Source organism: Magallana gigas, chromosome 6 (assembly GCF_963853765.1).
Source record: "Magallana gigas chromosome 6, xbMagGiga1.1, whole genome shotgun sequence".
NCBI classification, from domain to species: domain Eukaryota; kingdom Metazoa; phylum Mollusca; class Bivalvia; order Ostreida; family Ostreidae; genus Magallana; species Magallana gigas.
This window is the reverse complement of record NC_088858.1, coordinates 12,141,298-12,161,365: the sequence shown is the minus strand read 5'-3', so window position 1 is coordinate 12,161,365 and position 20,068 is coordinate 12,141,298. Positions and strand designations below refer to the sequence as shown.

The 20,068-nt window shown below is 35.2% G+C and overlaps 4 protein-coding genes across 7 annotated transcripts in view; 1 reads left to right on the top strand and 3 right to left on the bottom strand.

Moving 5' to 3' along the window:
- LOC105345938 (uncharacterized) overlaps positions 1 to 20,068 on the bottom strand; it is a 38,237-nt gene that overhangs the window by 8,920 nt on the left and 9,249 nt on the right. Inside the window, exons 2-4 of one of the 4 annotated variants that reach the window (XM_066087134.1) lie at positions 15,118 to 15,152; positions 2,174 to 2,313; positions 718 to 853 (exon numbers count right to left, since the gene is read on the bottom strand). In XM_066087134.1, coding sequence (XP_065943206.1) covers positions 718 to 853; positions 2,174 to 2,313; positions 15,118 to 15,152 — 311 coding nt within the window. Of the gene's footprint in view, positions 1 to 717; positions 854 to 2,173; positions 2,314 to 2,733; positions 3,024 to 15,117; positions 15,340 to 20,068 lie in introns of those variants that run through there. The other 3 variants (XM_034469802.2, XM_066087135.1, XM_011454317.4) reach the window with 3 other exon arrangements.
- On the bottom strand, positions 4,061 to 5,727 carry LOC109620949 (disintegrin and metalloproteinase domain-containing protein 10). Its single transcript, XM_020074381.3, has one exon. It carries the CDS (start codon positions 5,725 to 5,727, stop codon positions 4,240 to 4,242), a length of 1,488 nt encoding a protein of 495 aa, XP_019929940.3. The 3' UTR covers positions 4,061 to 4,239.
- Positions 6,998 to 12,797, top strand: LOC136276120 (retinol dehydrogenase 13-like). Its single transcript, XM_066087136.1, has 7 exons — positions 6,998 to 7,248; positions 7,870 to 8,010; positions 8,846 to 9,037; positions 9,476 to 9,634; positions 10,922 to 11,044; positions 11,160 to 11,367; positions 12,087 to 12,797. Exons 1-7 carry the CDS (start codon positions 7,062 to 7,064, stop codon positions 12,214 to 12,216), a joined length of 1,140 nt encoding a protein of 379 aa, XP_065943208.1. The 5' UTR covers positions 6,998 to 7,061; the 3' UTR covers positions 12,217 to 12,797.
- Positions 16,099 to 18,507, bottom strand: LOC136269727 (disintegrin and metalloproteinase domain-containing protein 10-like). Its single transcript, XM_066088896.1, has one exon. It carries the CDS (start codon positions 18,346 to 18,348, stop codon positions 16,687 to 16,689), a length of 1,662 nt encoding a protein of 553 aa, XP_065944968.1. The 5' UTR covers positions 18,349 to 18,507; the 3' UTR covers positions 16,099 to 16,686.

Sequence of the window (20,068 nt, the reverse complement as noted above, 5' to 3'; positions counted from 1 at the left end):
ATGGGTTTGCGAACGAACGAATATATGCACGTACAGATATAACAACATATATGTAATTCCATTTCCTTATAATTAATTATCTTCTCACTTTGAAACAAACCGGGTTTTTTTTTTTCATACTTAATATATACGGGGTAAAGTACAGTCCACGCGAATGTCGGTATGCAGCTGCGAAAAGGGAAATTCCAAAATACATAGTACTAAGGAAATTAAGATATTACACAAAAGATACAACAGGGGTTTCATTACGTTTAGTTTTACAAATAAATCCAAATAAATTAACTCCATTTTGTTTGCCGAATTGTCTACATATAGAATCATATACAATAGTATGTGCATGGCTTTTGAAGCCCGAAAGAAGTGGGAGAAATTAAGACATATAAGAATGACAATAGTACAGTTTATTTGGTGCTGTAATGTGTTTATAAAAATTCAACTGTATAATACATTTAATACTTTTAAAAATACTATGTTGTGCTGTAGTGTACCGGTACATAAATAAGTAATTCACACGTGAATATAGCTCATTAAGAATTGTATAGATTTTTTTTTTAAGATTCAAAGAATCTCAATGCCGAAAATCATTAAATGACCTTATTTAATATTTGTTTTTTGCTTACAATAAAGGAGGGGATACAGAATATTTACTGATAGATATCTATAAAATGTCTGTGTCCCTGTATGTTGTAAGATCACCATCATTTCTTGGTCAATTACCTGATGTTTTAAACGAAATTATTTCGCTTGTTTCTTGATATTCCGCAAAGTGCATATCTTTCCATATCCCAACTGTTGTGTAGTATATAGTCCCAGGGTGAAGGTCGTACAAGATACATTCTGGAGCTGACCCTACCTACAAAAGTGATGAACGTAACGTAGTATCTCTCCCGAGAGTGCTCAAGCATCTTCCAAAGTCAAGGGTTACTGGTGTAGAGCAGAGCGGATCAGAAACCCTTGACTTGGGAAGATGGTGCTCAAGTAGCTACTGACAAAATAGAATCACGTCACAACCAGTTTCTAATAATTTTGTCCGTGTGTGGATATATACAAATTCCTTGAACTAATTAAAACTGACTTCAAATGCATTATTTAGCAGTGAATGACAATGTTAGTTGAAATAGGTATACTACATGTATAATTAATGTTAACTAATAAATGTTACATGCATGAAAATGAATATATGCAGTAAGAATTTCCAGAACATCATGAGTTCGTATTACTACAAATGAAAAGCTTGAATTCCAAATTTTTGCAACATATAACCTACATATGTATGAACTGTCTGTTCCTTCTATACAACGTACTGATCGAAAATAGAGATAGTATTCGTACTTTAACTCATTTTATCTGCAAAATAAATGAAATTCAGAGAGAGAGAGAGAGAGAGAGAGAGAGAGAGAGATGTAAATATGAACAATAAAATTATTTTTTATTTTTTATTTTGAGGTGTTTGCGCTATGTATTTTCTGCAATGCTCACTATCTTCATATTGGCATGAACAACCAAAGACAGAATTTTGTACCTTCAATGAACACATTCATTCACAACAATAAATCAAAGAAACATAATCCTGCTGGAAAACACAAGATAAAATAGGAATAGTTGAGTATAATGTATTCTGAACTCTGCCCCGATTTTGGAATTAAACATTAACATAAAATGAATTAAAATTAAGTTTATCCTCTGTATGAATAAACTCTCAGTTGTTTATATTGTATAGTTTTTTCTAAATCTTTAAAATTTTACAAAGCCCAGTGGCATTATTTGTAGTGGTAGATAATTAATAATCTATAACGGCCTTCTCTAATGGTACTAAGTACTGGCACTGGAATAAAAAAATGTAATTTTGGTGAAGTGCAGCATGTTTTAATTTTTTTTAAATCTTGTATTGAATATAGAAAAGGAGTTCAATGTCATTTTTATCAACATATATTTTAATTTAGCGACTAGTATTTAAAACTCCTTACTCTTTGGCGTGTTTACAAGACACACACACAATATTTGCTATTTCTGATCCGCTCTTATTTTTAAAGAGGTGGATCGGACCAGAATCTTTGCTCGCAAAAATTGTGTTTACATATCTAGTAAACACACTGTATAATAAATATGATATAAAATACATCTACAGAATACAACACGTTGACATTCTTTTTTTTTTTTAGAATAATCGTACTTCAACTTTCTTCCATGTGGTAGTTGTGAACGATGTAGAGATGGCTACACTGTATTCGAACTGGTAATCGGGCGGCTTAAAGTCCCTCCACGTCAAGGATACGTTCCTTCCGTGCAGTTCAGCTTTTAGCTGATACTTTCCTATACAAAAAGAGACCAGAGCTAGGCAAAAGAGAAACCATGTCGCATCATGCTGTATATTGGTATAGAGAATGCCATCAAGGACAATGTTGCTTTAGTAAGATATTAAACCCCAAACCCAAACCCACCCACCCCACCCCCTCCGAATAAGTGAATCAGTCATAAAATTCAATTACAAAACTGTCAAATGAAAGTTACATTTGTCTTAAAAGATATGTTAAAATGTATGACGGTGCATATATAGTTGCACAAATTTAATGTTTATTATTCATTACATTGATAAATATTCATGTGCTTACATTATATTAACTACGTAGATATTGGAAAATAAACTAACCAATTATAAAATTTAAATAAAAGTGACAGAATTAAAGTTAGCGGTAGATCTGAGAGAGTTGCATTGAAGGAAAAAAATCAAACCTTGGCAGAGCTGTTTCTGGCAGTAATACCCTGTAGATACATCACAATCTCCATTTGTAGAGCAGGTCTTCTTACACCCCGACAAAATGTCCACACATGTACCATATATACAGGCAGTCAACAGACACCAAGAAATCAGAAACAAGAAAATACCCTGCATTTCAACTTCCTTTTCTCCAGTCGAAGAAATTCATGACGAAGAGGAATAAAAGAAACCACAGGTTTTACTTTCTGCAAAAGACGTCGACGCGAACCACACAGGACCACAAGCCGATCTAAGATCAATATTTGTCTTCGGAACGACTGTCAATATTAAAACAACTTAATGAATGTGGACGCACACTTTGGCAAAATAATATTGTTTGTTTAGGAAGTGGTTTGCCTGTCATAATAAACACAGGTTTATGGTTCTCCGTTTCATGTTTTTCTTCAGTATGTCCTCAGTTTGTTGGAAGTTTAAAACCGAAAGAGTTTTTTGGTTGTGGTATTTTAATGATATATCAGTTTCTTTGAAATTCTCACTTATATCATGCACCCACTTCCTATCAAACAAGAGTACATGTATTTACACCTCTGTTATGAAAAATGGCTGCTGTGGGATAAGTGATGCCTCTGTGTTGGCATGGGTAATGTGGTCATGAGACCAAGGATGGTTGAACGATAGAACATAATGGTTACCCTTACGATAACTAGAACCACAAGGGACGTTTATTGTTCCAAACTGGCAGTTTACTTTATTCACAATATACAGCAGCAGTTATTCAGTTTGTACATCAAATATACACACACATAACGTATTTTAAAGCTGTTTGGATAAATTTTAAGGTATGTTTTGATTACACTTGTAACAGAAACAATTCAACATTTGTTATTTGAGAATTCAATGCAATGTAGTTACAATACCTTAATACATATACCCAAGTTTCCTTAGAAATTACGACGTCGATTATTGCAGGTTCATTTAATGTAGAGAGATAAAAATCATATTGAAATCTACTGCACATATTATTTGCCATACTGTTATACAATTTCAAACAACAAAGCAACACAAATGTATCCAACTCAAATAACGAAATGTAAAGCTAATTTAATACAGGTACATGCAACTACATTTTAACGGCTTAAAGAAATGTGTTCTGTATTGGGAAACAAATATAAAGAAATATTTCAAATTTAAATCTAAAATATTTTTTCTATACTTCAGTGATTCAATGATTTTAAGGCTAATGTAGCCCATCCCAACTCCTTTAGCATACTCTTAGCTATTAAGGAAGTACTAATTATTAGGTTGAAAATAAACTTTTATATATATACTTCATTAAGAATATAACCAGAAAGAAATACGTGAAATAAAATATTCGATCTTGCATAACTAAGTGAACACATTACTAGTTTAGCTGACCATAAAGTCTTTCGCACAAACCATCTTTCTCATCGGGAAGCCACTGACCAGTAAATGTCGGACTGCCACGTCCTCTGAAGTACACTTGGCCAGCGCCTGTCGGATCACCTCCTTGGTTGCCGTTGGAAAGAAGACTGAAAGTCGGACCACGACGTACGTGTATTCCAAACGTTGTACTTTCGAATTCTCTTGTCAAACATGGACGTCAAGACATTAATCTTCCTTTCTTGCTTTTTCTTTCTATCCTTGGCTTGCGCCATCACCTGTTCGAATCTTCCCAGCCGGTATGCCCGACCTTGCACGTTTTCGTTTTTTCTTCTACAACCAATGAACAGGATAATGAGCATGAACAAACTCAACAATCCAAAGAACAACACGTAATACCAGTTGTTCTTCATCCATAACCCAATGTCTTGTCTGACTTGATAGCTAAAAGCGTCTTTCAGTCTGTCTATTACATCATTCGGGTCTTCAGAGATACAAGTGTGTCGTGAGTCACAAAATCCAGTAAATTCATCGCATGATGACCCGGATGCTAACATAATGACGTCACCTGTGGTAGAGAGGATACTGAACTCGTTGGCTGGTTTACAGTCACCATTTTTCGGCGCTTTGCAACAGAGTTTACACATATCATGAGGCACAGCCGTGCACTGGCATTCAACAAGATTGTTCCTTTCACAGGAACTCTTTGAGAATGTTCCATTGTAACACAACTTTCTATCAGAGTCACATGAAGTGTTGTCCTGCTTAAAGATGGCGTTGGGACATACCGAATTGTTTCCATCGCAAACGACAGTCTCTTGGCATTCTGAGGAGACCCCGCACACTTTCTGGACACTGGCTGGCGTAAATGTACAGCTCTGTTCACAACAGAGCCCTGTTCTTGGTGAGCACACTTTGCCTTCTGACCTTCTAAATGTACACGGCGCGTCGGGAGAGTTCGTCACGTCCGAGGGAGTACAGCAGTTGTCAGTATATACACAGGTAAACGAGGTACCACAATCACATTCTTCGCCTGGTTCTACGATGCTATTTCCACAAGACGGGGTACTTCTATCAGCCAGACACCAGCCTTTGTTCACAATGACTGGATAAATCATGTTTATACTGCAAGGGAAAAATTTGTTTTCATTTGGTTTTGTATCCTCGCCAGCTGTTGGATACATTATGAAATTTCCGGATGTATCAGAAAAACAAGAAGCGTCACCTACAGAATCATGCGAACTCCCAAAATTGTGACCAAATTCATGGGTCAACACCATTGATGACTCGTAACTGTTTACTCGCGTACCGTAGTTAAGCATGGTGACGAGTGCCGTGTTATAACTGTACATAACCCCATCGGACTGTATTCTTCTTTGGCAAAGACCGCCAGGATACCCATATAAGCTTGAAGATCCCATCCAAGCCAGTCCGACAACGCCACGATCGAAATCACGATCAGTAAAAGCCACAACCAGACATGATTGGTGGAAGTCGTATTTAGAAAACGTGGATAGGTAACCATTGACGTCCAGACTTAGGTCCGACATGTAGTAGCCGCTGTAGCTGAGGTCAGTGAATACGGTGATGTTGGATATTGTCGCCATATCCATTTCCATTGAAGTCGGTGCTTCGGAAAATCATATCAGTTTGGCTTACTTGATAGCGCATCTCAGATATTGTTTTCGACAAAGAGGTTTTTTCAGAAAATATGTGATCAGCAACAACGTGTAAGGAACATGCCCTTGAAGTTGGCGTAGCGGTGCGTTTTGAAATAAAACGAGGGCTCTTTTCATCAGAAATATAAAGATATTTTGTTGATAAAATTGAGCTTTTAATGGCATTAAAAGCTTGTTTTTGCGTGGCTTTGGTGTCAAGGATATCAATGCGAGATGCGAGGTAACCTTCGTCCATATCCGATTTTCTGTACACAATTGATTTGTTCGAAATGAACAAGTATTTCTCTAAAGGTTCGATACAGTACAACTCGTTTTTGTATCCATCATAATTGTTACCACATCTTTTCCCAAATGCAAATGAAGAATCCGGAAAATTGTTATCATATCCTTTCACAAGTTTAGATTCTTTCATTATTTTTTCAGACCGATATTTTGGAAGTAATTCGCCATTCACTGTCAGGTTTGTCATTGAAAACGCATCTGCAGATTCTTGTTCAAGAATGAGATTTATGTTTTTACCAAATGCAACCATACAGTACCGATCAGACCCAACCTAACACCAGAGTAAACCCCAACTAAACCCTGGGTTTACTTTTTGAAAATATGGGTCCACTTGGGGTTTACTTTAGGTTTACTCGGGGTTTACTTTGGGTTTACTCGAGAATTGCTTTTTGAGTCAACTATTCGCACTGAAGTGTGACGCAGACTTGTATTTTATCTTATCATCCTATTGCCTGTGAGTCCTGCCTCTTGTATATTCCGAATACACATAAAGCGTCTGCTTTCAGGATATACTTCTGATCGGGTTTACTCTCTGTGTCCACTCTGGGTTTACTTGGGGTTTACTCTGGGTCCACTCTAGTAAACCCAGAGTAAACCCAGAAAGTAAACCCAGGGTTTAGTTGGGGTTTACTTTCTGTTAGGTTGGGTCTGATCGGCACTGTATCTATTCTAATTAAATTGTGTGATTTCTGAAGACACGGAGAGGCAATTACCGTGTGATTTCTTAAATAATGAAATAACTTCTTAATGGTCTCTTGATTAATATCGACGGACAGACATTGCTCAAGAACCAAGGCAAACATCAAAATACCCTTGAAGGTTCCCATATTGATTAGTACATCCGCGTTTTACTTAACGTGAGCGGGAACCTATATTTGAACTGTAATTTTACGGAATATGATTTTCCGATAATTCTTGGAAAAAAAAGGTGAGATTCTGAGAAAAAAATTTAATTACATGATAAAAGCATACAGCATAATATGCTTTCTGGTGAAAACGTTTACAGAGTGAGCAATTGTCCCATTCCATCACAGATGATCGGGATTGGCATTTTACTGTGTATCTGTGTAGGCCTAATCTACGAAACCATGACGGGAATAGATTTTGAGGAAATGTTGGACATTGCAAGAAAACACCGATTTCTAATTGGTTCACTTCTGGGAATAGGTAAATAATGCATGTATATTTCATTTTTGATAAACTGTTTTGAATTTAAACGTTTGTTGTAAACACTACCAAAAGGTTTAAGAGGAAATCTTACCTAGAATTTCCTCTTAATTAGTATTACACCAGGGCTGCGTTCAAGATCGTAGCTGCTAGCCTAGCCGCTAGGTCGTAGATATCTAGGTCTATTGAACGGACCGCTAGGTTTCAGATTTGAAGTTGGAAATATTCAACTGAAGACTTATTACATTTACATAATTTGTTAATTTCAAGCGGAAATACATATGTTAAGATTCATTATAACTTAAAGGCTGAATAAAATATCACTATATAAATAGATTTCGTGTTTGTTACAAAGTGGTAACTAAGGTGGCCATCTTGAATTCGATGCTTAGCATAAAATATTTAGGCTACGAATATCTACCTAGCGGCTAGGCTAGCATACCGTTCAACAACGTAGACCCTACCTAGCCCAACCTAGCCGCTACGATCTTGAACGCAGCCCAGTTTGTCCTCTTCGCACTTGAACAAAGAAATTTCGCCATTCACTGAATTGATAATACATGTTCAGGCATCAACCTCTACATTGCTTTCATTTTGGTCTTTATTTGACAACATTTGTAGGTGTGAGTTTTACTGCCATTAGACGATATTTTGCTGGAGGTGTTTGTTGCAGCAAAGCAAGACTCGATGGAAAAACTGTCATCATCACAGGAGCTAACACAGGCATTGGGAAAGAGACTGCCATTGATCTGGCATCAAGAGGTCAGCTATGAAATGATGCCGAGTTTGACTTTTGATAAAGGATGATGATATCTCATAAGATAAGTCTGCAGCCCTTATACCGGTATAATGAATCATAGAAAATCTACCATGAATTTGATGATTTAAAAAATGACACATTCAAATTTGTTTAACTTGGATTGTTGTATATATCAGAAATGTTTACGCATTGTGATATTGATGATTTTGTAGACTTTTAAAAGAGTGAATGACCCTGTCCTTTAAGTGAATAGAAGATTAAATATATAAAAAAATTAATTACATGCAAGATTGAAGAATTATATTTTTTGGCCAATTCACTGGGTATCGTATTTAACAATATCCTTTAAACAATGGTTCCTGTGGAATCATGTTTATTCGTGGGGGATCAATGTTCTTGGGTAGCCAAAGTATCCTGGTCTGGGGGAAGTATTTTCGTTTGAAAAGGTTCTATTTTGTTTATCAATATTAAACAAATGCTTGCATGTATATACGTTCATTGGGAAATGTGTGGGCAAGGGTTACTTCACAAAAGCCATGAACACTGATGATTCTTCAGTATACAGTACACTAGCATCTTTGATTACTCCATTTTAACAATCCAAAAGGATTTTAACTATCATTTTCCATAGAACTAAAATGATTTTGAAGACAGTACAGCAAAACATGCACCCACAGACTATGGTAACTGTTGTATTTGTCAACGATTATAAGAAATAGATAAAAACATACTGGAAAAGGGATTTATAAGATTGTTTGAGATGAGAACTTCTTCATCAAATGACATCCCATTATTACATGTAATAACTTGAAAAGATGTTTTTTTTTCAATTGATAGGTGCAAAAGTTATATTAGCATGTCGTGATGTTATCAGAGCAGAGAGAGCTGCAACAGATATCATGAAGAAATCCAACAACCGGAATATTGTTGTCAAGATTGTAGACTTGGCCTCCTTAGATTCCATCCGCAAATTTGCTGACAACATCAACAAAAGCGAGCCTAAAATTGATATTCTTATAAATAATGCAGGTAAATCTTATTTTACCATTAAATGAATGAATGTGAAATTGTATTTGCAGGTTTAACTTACTATTCACATACTGGTACATGCACTAGCTTAGTGAGAGCTCTCCGAAGGGTTCTGAAATGACCTATAATCCTTTTGACCCCCGGCCCGTTAGAACTAAATTGTAGCCTTTTACTTTCCAATAAAGGGAAAATACTGCTAGCTTGTATATCATATATCCTATGTTTACTTTGAGATCTTTCTTGGCATAACCATACATGCATTACACAGGTATACATAGGATGACAGTAATTTACAAATTACATTTTATGCAGTAAAAGATTAATAAGAAAGGAAGTGAAAATTAGATCTAGACTGTCATCTGAACATCAGAACATCTGTTACTTAACGGTGTATTTTAAATATATAATTAATAACACTGTGAAGAATCTCTTTTTTAGGTATAATGATGTGTCCATACTGGAAGACCCAAGATGGTTTCGAGATGCAGTTTGGAGTGAACCATCTTGGTCATTTCCTGTTGACCAATCTACTCCTAGATAAAATAAAAAGTTCGGCCCCTGCTAGAATCATCAATGTGTCATCCCATGCACATACACGTAAGAAATAGAATTCCCAAGACAGACAGACAGACAGACAAATAGACAGACAGTGAGAGACAGATAGGCATGATAGTTCCTTTATACATCTTTTTTAAGGAGGGCTTAATCTTCATGGCCATTTTTAAGGCTTTAGTTAAATCCTTAAGATGAAGATCTTTGTATAATATAGATAACAAAAAAAAAATGAATTAAACAGTTATAATTATGGCCCAAAATATCATATTTAAAAGTTTGAGGCAGATCTGATGGGTAATTTGTTGACCACTCGGCCTCTTTAACTTGGTATTTAATCTTTGCGAAACATCATGCAATTACACAATTTCAAAAAAATAATTATTTAATACATCAAGTTAAATAAAAACACACTTCAAAATGAAAAAAAATTGTCAAATCATAACTTGATATAATAAAGTTTTTACAAATGTTAGATTCATAATGGGTGAATTTTAGAAAAATCTATTTGCTCGTTTTTTGCAGCAGAATAAATCAAGTTTACAGGCAGATTTATTAAAGGATATGGATAGACATGGTGATTCCACCCTCTCCCACTTCCAACTATTTGTAGAGAAAGGGGGAGATAACTCTCTTTACATTCTGATAATCATGCCGTCATCATGTTAGAAAGCATTATCCAATTAAGTTAAGAAAGTATTGATTAGATACCAGGAAAGTACCGTATATCTGGCAATTTTTTGGGATGATCTAATTGTTGCATTTTTCGCGATCTCTTTTCAATCGCAAAATGTTGAATACACAGAAATTATACCTTGTATTGTTTTCTATAAGAAACTTTTATAATCTCAAAAATTGACTGCAGCAAATTAAAAATGCTACATACTTTCCCGACTTCCGCAAATTTTGTTACATTCGAACCCCCCCCCCCCCTCCCCCCCCCCCCAGATATTTGGTACCTTGTACCAGTAATTATGGTTAAGAAAACATCTAAACAACAATTCATACAATATGTTCATGCCGCTATAGAAGAGTGCAAATGGTTTAGAGTTTTTAGTATTATTCCTTAATTCACCAAGTGCATCACACAAATGATTAAAACAAAACTAAAGGGGTAGGAAAGGGCTAAAAACAAACTCACAGTGGGAGACATGAGATTGACTCGGACATTGATGTTTGCTATTGTCAAATTAATTAGACTGTATTCTTTTCTCAAACAAGTGAAGAACATTCTTATCAAACTAATTGCCTTATCTAAAAGTTTGTATAAATATCTTAAACATTAAATTACATGCATTATTATCTTGATATAATATTTTTTTTCAAAATTAGATACAGATAAATTAGACTTCGATGACCTTAACGGTGAAAAAAATTACAACAGTATCGCAGTTTACCGCCAGAGCAAACTTGCCAACGTATTGTTCACGAGGGAGTTGAGTCGGAGATTGCAAGGTAAGAACAGGCATTGTCCAACAGATCCTTGCATTCAAACTCATACTTTACCATTTTGTGTTCACCAAGGCTCGGTCTGGTTATATGAAAGTTGTTTGGAATTTTAACTCTGTAGGAACAAATGTGACAGCGAATTCACTACATCCTGGAATTGTGGATACAGAGCTGACTCGTTACCTTCCTCGGAGCGTGCCGTTTTACTTCCGGATCCTGCTTGCCCCCATCATTTATCTCCTCGGCAAAACTCCTTTACAGGGAGCTCAGACCACTATATACTGTGCTGTAGAGGAAAGCCTAGCCAATGTTACAGGGAAATACTTCAGGTGTGTAAAACTTTAGGCTCTTATGGTAGTATTATACCAACTTTTCTCTGATCAGTATTTTCAGATACATTTCATTCATGCTTACAAAAAAACCCATGAGTATTGAATGTATATGCATGTGGCATGTATTGTTCTGAATCCATTTAATGTGATATTGTTGTATACAGTCATGTAATTTACTATAAGATTCAGGCCCTTTTACATAAACTAAGATAGCTTGGAATAAATTTCTTTCCATGTGAAATTCAAGTATACAGTGTACTATGAATACGAAATTAGATTATAACAAGGGTTACATTGTAAATTGTCACCCAAAGAAAATCATTTTTAACCAAAGGGTTCATATTCAATGAAAAGAATAATTTTTCTGTTGAACCATGAAAACAGGATGATTGAACATATACATGTAGCTGGCACATATATAAGTACATAGCAATGGGTGATCACCGTATTTCATGTCTGCCTGGTGTCATTAAACTTTGAAACAAGGAATTTTATTACAAGTTCTCTACATAGGATAAATGTTTTGTTTAACATGCCAGGTAGTTTTTATGAAAACGATTGGATGCTGCAGATCTAACCAAATCTAAGACAAACAATGATTTTCTTGGGTAAAATTCCTAGTAAATACATGCTTTTTACTTGTAGTGATTTGTTAGTTATTCAAAAAATATTTTGAACATTGATTGTGTCAACACATTTCCTACATTTTATGATAGTGACTGTGCTATCAAGGAGGAATCAAAGGCCGCCCAGGATGACGAGGCTGCTAAGAAACTGTGGGAAGTATCAGAGAAACTGGTGGGTCTCCGAAAATGGAAAACCCCGACCCCCAGAGTAGCAAAATAGGGCGAATATCTTTACCTGGAAATTCCTTGAGAAAAAGAAAAAATACATTGATGTACATGAATTGCTGATTCTTAAGTTATTTATCTGCTGTCTGTGAAATCATATATAATATTTAAATGAGAGTTAACATCATTGATTTAAAATATATTTATTGTTGGTCTGTTGGATCTAAAACACAAAGTTTGAGATCTGCTTTCTCTTTGTATATGTGATATACAGTCATTAGTAACTATCTAAACAGAGTCTAATAATTTACCTCATTCCAAGTTTTTGATATGAACTCACATTATTGGAGTCAAAATGATTTATTTACATGTGTACATGCATAGAGTGTTATTTTTAAAAACAATGTTGATGAAAAGAATGTCTATTTGGCTTGGGATATTTTTAATATTTGCATATTTTCTGTATTTTGTGAATACAGAAATAACATTTTTTATTTGCAGAGGCTATATAACTAAGTAGATTGTTGAGTTTTTGAAATTACTTTTTATATTACAATGATATAAAACAAGACAACATTTTATTTTGCTGTATTATTTGCTATGGTTGCATTATTAAAAAAAGACATTACAGTATTTGGATTGGAATGAAAAATTATTGATAATTGAATATTTACTAATACATAATAGTTCTATTACAAGTATATTGTATTATATGTACATGTATACTGTATACAGGGTTATTTTCGCTCTGTGTTATTTTCACCCTTCTACACTTGCAAACAGTTTTGCCCGTATTGAATTCGGCCAGATGCAATTGTGCAGTTTTCCCTACTAGCTATTGTCTGTCCCCTGGCTGGTCTATTCTATACTAGTAAACAGTCACCCTCATTTCTTTGGTTAAATACCTGATGTTTTAAACGAAATTATTTCGCTTGTTTCTTGATATTCCGCAAAGTGCATATCTTTCCATATCCCAACTGTTGTGTAGTAAATAGTCCCAGGGTGAAGGTCATACAAGATACATTCTGGAACTGACCCTACCTACAAAAGTGATGAACGTCAATATCATACCGTATAAACATCTAAGTACCGCAATATCTCTCCCGAGACTCAGAGTGTTCAAGTAGCTACTGACAAAACCGAATCACGTTACAACCAGTTTCTAATAATTTTGTCCGTGTATGAATATTTATATATTCAAATTCCTTGAACTAATTAAAACTGACTTCAAATGCATTATTTAGCATTGAATGACAATGTTGGTTAAAATAAATATGCTGCATGTGTAATTAATGTTAATTAATAAATATTACATACATGAAAAGGGATATAATATAAGAATATCACAGCACATATTACTACAAATGAGACGTATGGGAATTCTTGACACACTTCAGACTTCCAAATTTTTGCAGCTTATGACCCATATTATGGCTAAACTGCCTGTTACTTCTATGCAACATACTGATCGAAAATAGAGATAACATTCGTACTAAATCTCATTTTATCTAGAAAATAAATGAGATTCAGAGAGAGAGAGAGAGAGAGAGAGAGAGAGAGAGAGAGAGAGAGATGTAAATATAAACAACATAATTATTTTTTTATTTTGTGGTGTTTGCGCTATATATTTATTGCAAAGCTCACTACCTTCAATTCATAATGGCATGAACAACCAAAGACAGAATTTTATACTTTCAATGAATACTTTCATTCACAACAATAAAACATAACACTGCTGGAAATTACAAGATAGAATATGAATAGTTGAGTATAACATATTTTGAACTCTGTCCCGATTTTGGGATTAAACATTAACATAAAATAAATTAAAATTAAGTTTATCTTCTGCATGAATAAACTCTCAGTTGTTTATATTGTATAGTTTTTCCTAAATCTTAAAATTAAACAAGGTCAAATGTGGTGTTATTTGTAGTGGTATATATTTAATAATCTATATCGGCCTTGTCTATATAATGGTTTTAAGTATTGGTATTGGAATAAAAATAATGTAATTTTGGTCAAGTGCAGCATGTTTTAAGTTATTCAAAATCTTGTACTGAATATAGAAAAGGGGTTCAATGTCATATTTATAACATCTGTTCGAATTAAAGCGACTAGTATTTAAAACTCCTTATTCTTTGCTGTGTTCACTAGACACACACACACACACACACAATATTTGCTATTTCTGATCTGCTCTAATTTTTAGAGAGGTGAATGATATAAAATACATCTAAGGAATACAACACGTCATTTTTTTTTTTAGAATAATCATACTTCAACCTTTTTTCATGCCATCGTGGTAGTTGTTAAGGATGAAGAGATTGCCACAATATATTCGAACTGGTAACCGGGCGGCTAAAAGTCCCTCCACGTCAAGGTCACGTTCCTTCCGTGTGGTTCAGCTTTAAGCTGATACTTCCCTATACAGAGAGAAAGCAAAGCTAGGCAAAAGGGAAGCCTGACCATTTGTAGCATATCGCATCATGCTGTATATGTGTATAGAGAATGCCATCAAGGAACAATGTTGCTTTGACAAGAGATTTACCCCCCCCCCCCCAAAAAAAAAAAAAATCATCCCTAAAATTCAATCACAAAATTATCAAATAAAAGTTACATTTGTCTTAAATGACTGTGCATTTCAATATGACAATGTATGACCTAATTTATTTATCACAATTGTATTAAAAGGAGGATGTTGCACCTTTGCTCTACAAAGATAACTCTACGTTAACAGTAATTAACCTTGAAAAGTCGTTCACGTTTATATTAATAAAGTTGTTTAAATTTAATATCTATTATTCATTGCATGAATGAATATTCAAGTGCTTAATTTCAATTACTTACGTAGACATTGGAAAATAAACTAACCAATTATAAAATTTATATAAAAGTGACAGAATTCAAGTAAGCGGTAGAACACAGAGAGTTGCTTTGAAGAAAAAAAAATTCAAACCTTGGCAGAGCTGTTTCTGGCAGTAATACCCTGTAGATACATCACAATCCCCATTTGTGGAGCAGGCCTTCTTACACCCCGATAAAATGTCGACACATGTGCCATGAATACAGGCAGTCAACAGATACAAAGAAATCAGAAACAAGAAAATACCCTGCATTTCAACTTCCTTTTCTCCAATCGAAGAAATCCATGACGAAGAGAGGCAAAACAAACTCCAGGTTTTACTTTCTGCAAAAGACGTCGACGTGAACCACACAGGACCACAAGCCAATCCAAGATCAATATTTGTCTTCGGAACGACTATCAATATTAAAACAACTTAATGAATGTGGACGCACACTTTAACAAAATAATATTATTTGTTTAGGAAGTGGTTTGCCTGTCATTATAAACACAGATTTATGGTTCTCCGTTTCATGTTTCTCTTCAGTGTGTCATCAGTTTGTTAGAAGTTTAAAACCAAAGGAGTCCTTTGGTTGTGGTTATTAAATTAATATATCAATTTCTTTGAAATTCTCACTTACATCATGCATCTACTTCCTATCAAACAAGAGTACATGTATTTACACCTCTGTTATGAAAAATGGCTGCCGTGGGATAAGTGATGCCTATATGATGGCATGGGTTATGTGGTCATGAGACCAAGGATGGTTGAACGATAGAACATTAATGGTTACCCTTACGATAACTACAACCACAAAGTGACGTTTATTGTTCCAAATTGGCAGTTTACTTTGTTCACATTACAATAGCAGTTATTCAGTTTGTACATCAAATATACACATACATAACGTATTTTAAAGATGTTGGATAAATTTTAAGGTATGTTTGATTACACTTGTAACAGAAACAATTCAACATTTAATTTGTTATTTGAGAATTCAATGCGACGCAGTGACAATACTTATATACACACGTATCCAAGTTTCAGAAGAAATAACGACAACGATTATTGCAGGTTCATTTCATATAGAGACATAAAAATTCATAATGAATTTTACTGCACATTTTATTTGCCATACTGTTGTACAATTTCAAACAATAAAGCAACACAAATGTATCCAACTCAAATAACGAAATGTAAAGCTTATTTAATACAGGTACGTGCTACTACATTTTAAAAGGACAAGGCCATTTTTGTGCCATTCTATCTGCATTGCTAAGGAAAAGTGTTCTGTATTGCAATATATATATATAGAGAAATATTTCAAATCTAAATCTAAAATATTTTCTCTATACTTCAGTTAAGCTAGACAAATGATTTTTAGGCGAATGTAGCCCATCCAAACTCCTTCAGCGTACTTTTAGCTTTTAAGGGAGTACTAACTATTAGGTTGAAAATAAACCTTTTTATATATACTTCTTAATTAATAAAAAAACCCATTCTTATTGAGAATAATACATTATCAAGTTTTATTGTTATTATTGAGAATAATATGTAACAAAATTTAATGAACAACGTACAAAAGATAAAACTTTCATGAATAACGGACAATCGAGAATATAACCAGAAAAAAATGCGTGAAAGAAAATAGTCGATCATGTATAAGTGAAAACATTACTATTTTAGCTGACCATAAAGTCTTTCGCACAGACCATCTTTCTCATCGGGAAGCCACTGACCAGTAAATGTCGGACTGCCACGTCCTCTGAAGTACACTTGGCCAGCGCCTGTCGGATCACCTCCTTGGTTGCTGTTGGAAAGAAGACTGAGAGTCGGACAACGGCGTACGTGTATTCCAAACTCTCGTGGCCGTGTTGTACTTTTCGAATTCTCTTGTCAAACATGGCCGCTAAGACATTCATCTTCCTTTCTTGCTTTTCTCTTTCTATCCTTGCTTGTGCCATTACCTGTTCGAATCTTCCCTGCCGGTATGCCCGACCTTGCACGTTTTCGTTTTTTCTTCTACAACCAATGAACAGGATAATGAGCATGAACAAACTCAACAATCCAAAGAACACGTAATACCAATTGTTCTTCATCCATAACCCAATGTCTTGTCTGACTTGAGAGCTAAAGGCGTCTTTCAGTCTGTCTATTACATCATTAGGATCTTCAGAGATACAAGTGTGTCGTGAGTCACAAAATCCAGTAAATTCATTGCATGATGACCCGGATGCTAACATAATGACGTCACTTGTGGTGGAGAGGATACTAAACTCGTTAGCTGGTTTACAGTCACCAGTATTCGGCGCTTTGCAACAGAGTTTACACATATCATGAGACACAGTCGTGCACTGGCATTCAACAAGATTGTTCCTTTCACAGGAACTCTTTGAGCATGTTCCATTGTCACACAATTTTCTATCAGAGTCACATGAAGTGTTGTCTGGCTTAAGGGTTGCGTCGGGACATACCGAATTGTTTCCATCGCAGACGACAGTCTCCTGGCATTCTGAGGAAATCCCGCACACTTTCTGGACACTGGCTGGCGTAAATGTACAGCTCTGTTCACAACAGAGCCCTGTTCTTGGTGAGCACACTTTGCCTTCCGATCTTCTAAATGTACACGGCGCGTCGGGAGAGTTCGTCACGTCCGAGGGAGTACAGCAGTTGTCAGTGTATACACAGGTAAACGAGGTACCACAATCACATTCTTCGCCTGGCTCTACGATGCTATTTCCACAAGACGGGGTACTTCTATCAGCGAGACACCAACCTTTGTTCACAATGACTGGATAAATCATGTTTATACTGCAAGGGGAAAATTTGTTTTCATTTGGTTTTGTACCCTCGCCAGATGTTGGATACATTATGAAATTTCCGTATGTTTCAGAAAAACAAGAAGGGTCACCATCCGAATCATGCAAACTCCCAAAATTGTGACCAAATTCATGGGTCAACACCATTGATGACTCGTAACTGTTTACTCGCGTGCCGTAGTTAAGCATGGTGACGAGTGCCGTGTTATAACTGTACATAACCCCATCGGACTGTATTCTTCTTTGGCAAAGACCGCCAGGATACCCAAATAAACTTGAAGATCCCATCCAAGCCAGTCCGACAACGCCACGATCGAAGTCACGATAAGTAAAAGCCACAGCCAGACACGATTGGTCGAAGTCGTATTTAGAAAACGTGGATAGGTAACCATTGACGTCCAGACTTAGGTCCGACATGTAGTAGCCGCTGTAGCTGGGGTCAGTGAATACGGTGATGTTGGATATTTCGAATCCAATATTGTCGCCATATCCATTTCCATTGAAGTCGGTGCTTCGGAATATCATATCAGCTTGGCTTACTTAATATCGCATCTCAGAAATTGTTTTCGACAAAGAGGAACCTCCGATATTTTCAAAAAATATGTGATCAGCAACAACGTGTAAGGAACATGCCCTTGAAGTTGACGTAGCGGTGCGTTTTGAAATAAAACGAGGGCTCTTTTAATCAGAAGTATCAAGATATTTTGTTGATAAAATTGAGCTTTTAATGGCATTAAAAGCTTGTTTTTGCGTGGCTTTGGTGTCAAGGATATCAATGCGAGATGCGAGGTAACCTTCGTTCATATCCGATTTTCTGTACACAATTGATTTGTTCGAAATGAACAAGTATTTCTCTAAATACTAATAAAGTACAACTCGTTTTTGTATCCATCATAATTGTTACCACATCTTTTCCCAAATGCAAATGAAGAATCAGGAAAATTGTTATCATATCCTTTCACAATTTTAGATTCTTTCATTACTTTTTTAGACCGAGATTTTGGAACTAATTCGCCATTCACTGTCAGGTTTGTCATTGAAAACGCATCTGCAGATTCTTTTTCAAGAATGAGATTTATGTTTTTACCAAATGCAACCATACAGTACCGATCAGACCCAACCTAACACCAGAGTAAACCCAAACTAAACCCTGGGTTTACTTTGGGTTGACTTTTTGAAAATTTGGGTCCACTTGAGGTTTACTTTGGGTTTACTCGGGGTTTACTTTGGGTTTACTCGAGAATTGCTTTTTGAGTCAACTATACGCACTGAATTGTGAAGCAGACTTGTATCTTATCTTATCATCCTACTGCCTGTGAGTCCTGCCCCTTGTATATTCCGAATACACATAAAGCGTCTGCTTTCAGGATATACTTCTGATCGGGTTTACTCTCTGTGTCCACTCTGGGTTTACTTGGGGTTTACTCTGGGTCCACTCTAGTAAACCCAGAGTAAACCCAGAAAGTAAACCCAGGGTTTAGTTGGGGTTTACTTTCTGTTAGGTTGGGTCTGATCGGTACTGTATCTATTCTAATTAAATTGTGTGATTTCTGAAGACACGGGGAGGTAATTACCGTGTAATTTCTTAAAGTAGATCCAGTGTTCTGTGACGTCACACTTTTTTGTAAAACTTTGAATTCTTTAAAAATTGTGCAAGATAGTTTTATTTATTTTATGTGAATATAATCACATGGATGTAATTAGAATTATTGGTAGTTCAAGATATTTTCGCACTTAATTTTATACTAAATTTCCAAATTTTTATATATTTTATCTTTGAAAAGGGGAAATAACTCTTTTTCTGACTTTTCTTTCAGTTGTATGTCTAAATGCTATAGTTTTTCTTATTCCAACGATTAATTTTAAAATATTTTTGTAATTTTAGTTTTCTGATAAAGTTGACATTAAAATTAAACAAGAAAAACAAATTTCTGCCTACAAGATTTTACTTTTAACAGAAAAAAATACAATTTTCTAATGCTAAAATATGCTTTAGTTTATGTTTATCTGGCATCTCAAAAAGTGTGATGACATGTATATTTTTTCTAACAATTGATGACATTTAAGTCTATTAAGTCGAAATCAGTTGGTTTTTCAACTTTCCTCAGAGAATTTTACGAGTATGGAGCTACCTTAAATAATGAAATAACTTCCTAATGGTCTCTTGATTAATATCGACGGACACACATTGCTCAAGAACCAAGGCAAACATCAAAATACCCTTTAAGGTTCCCATATTGATTAG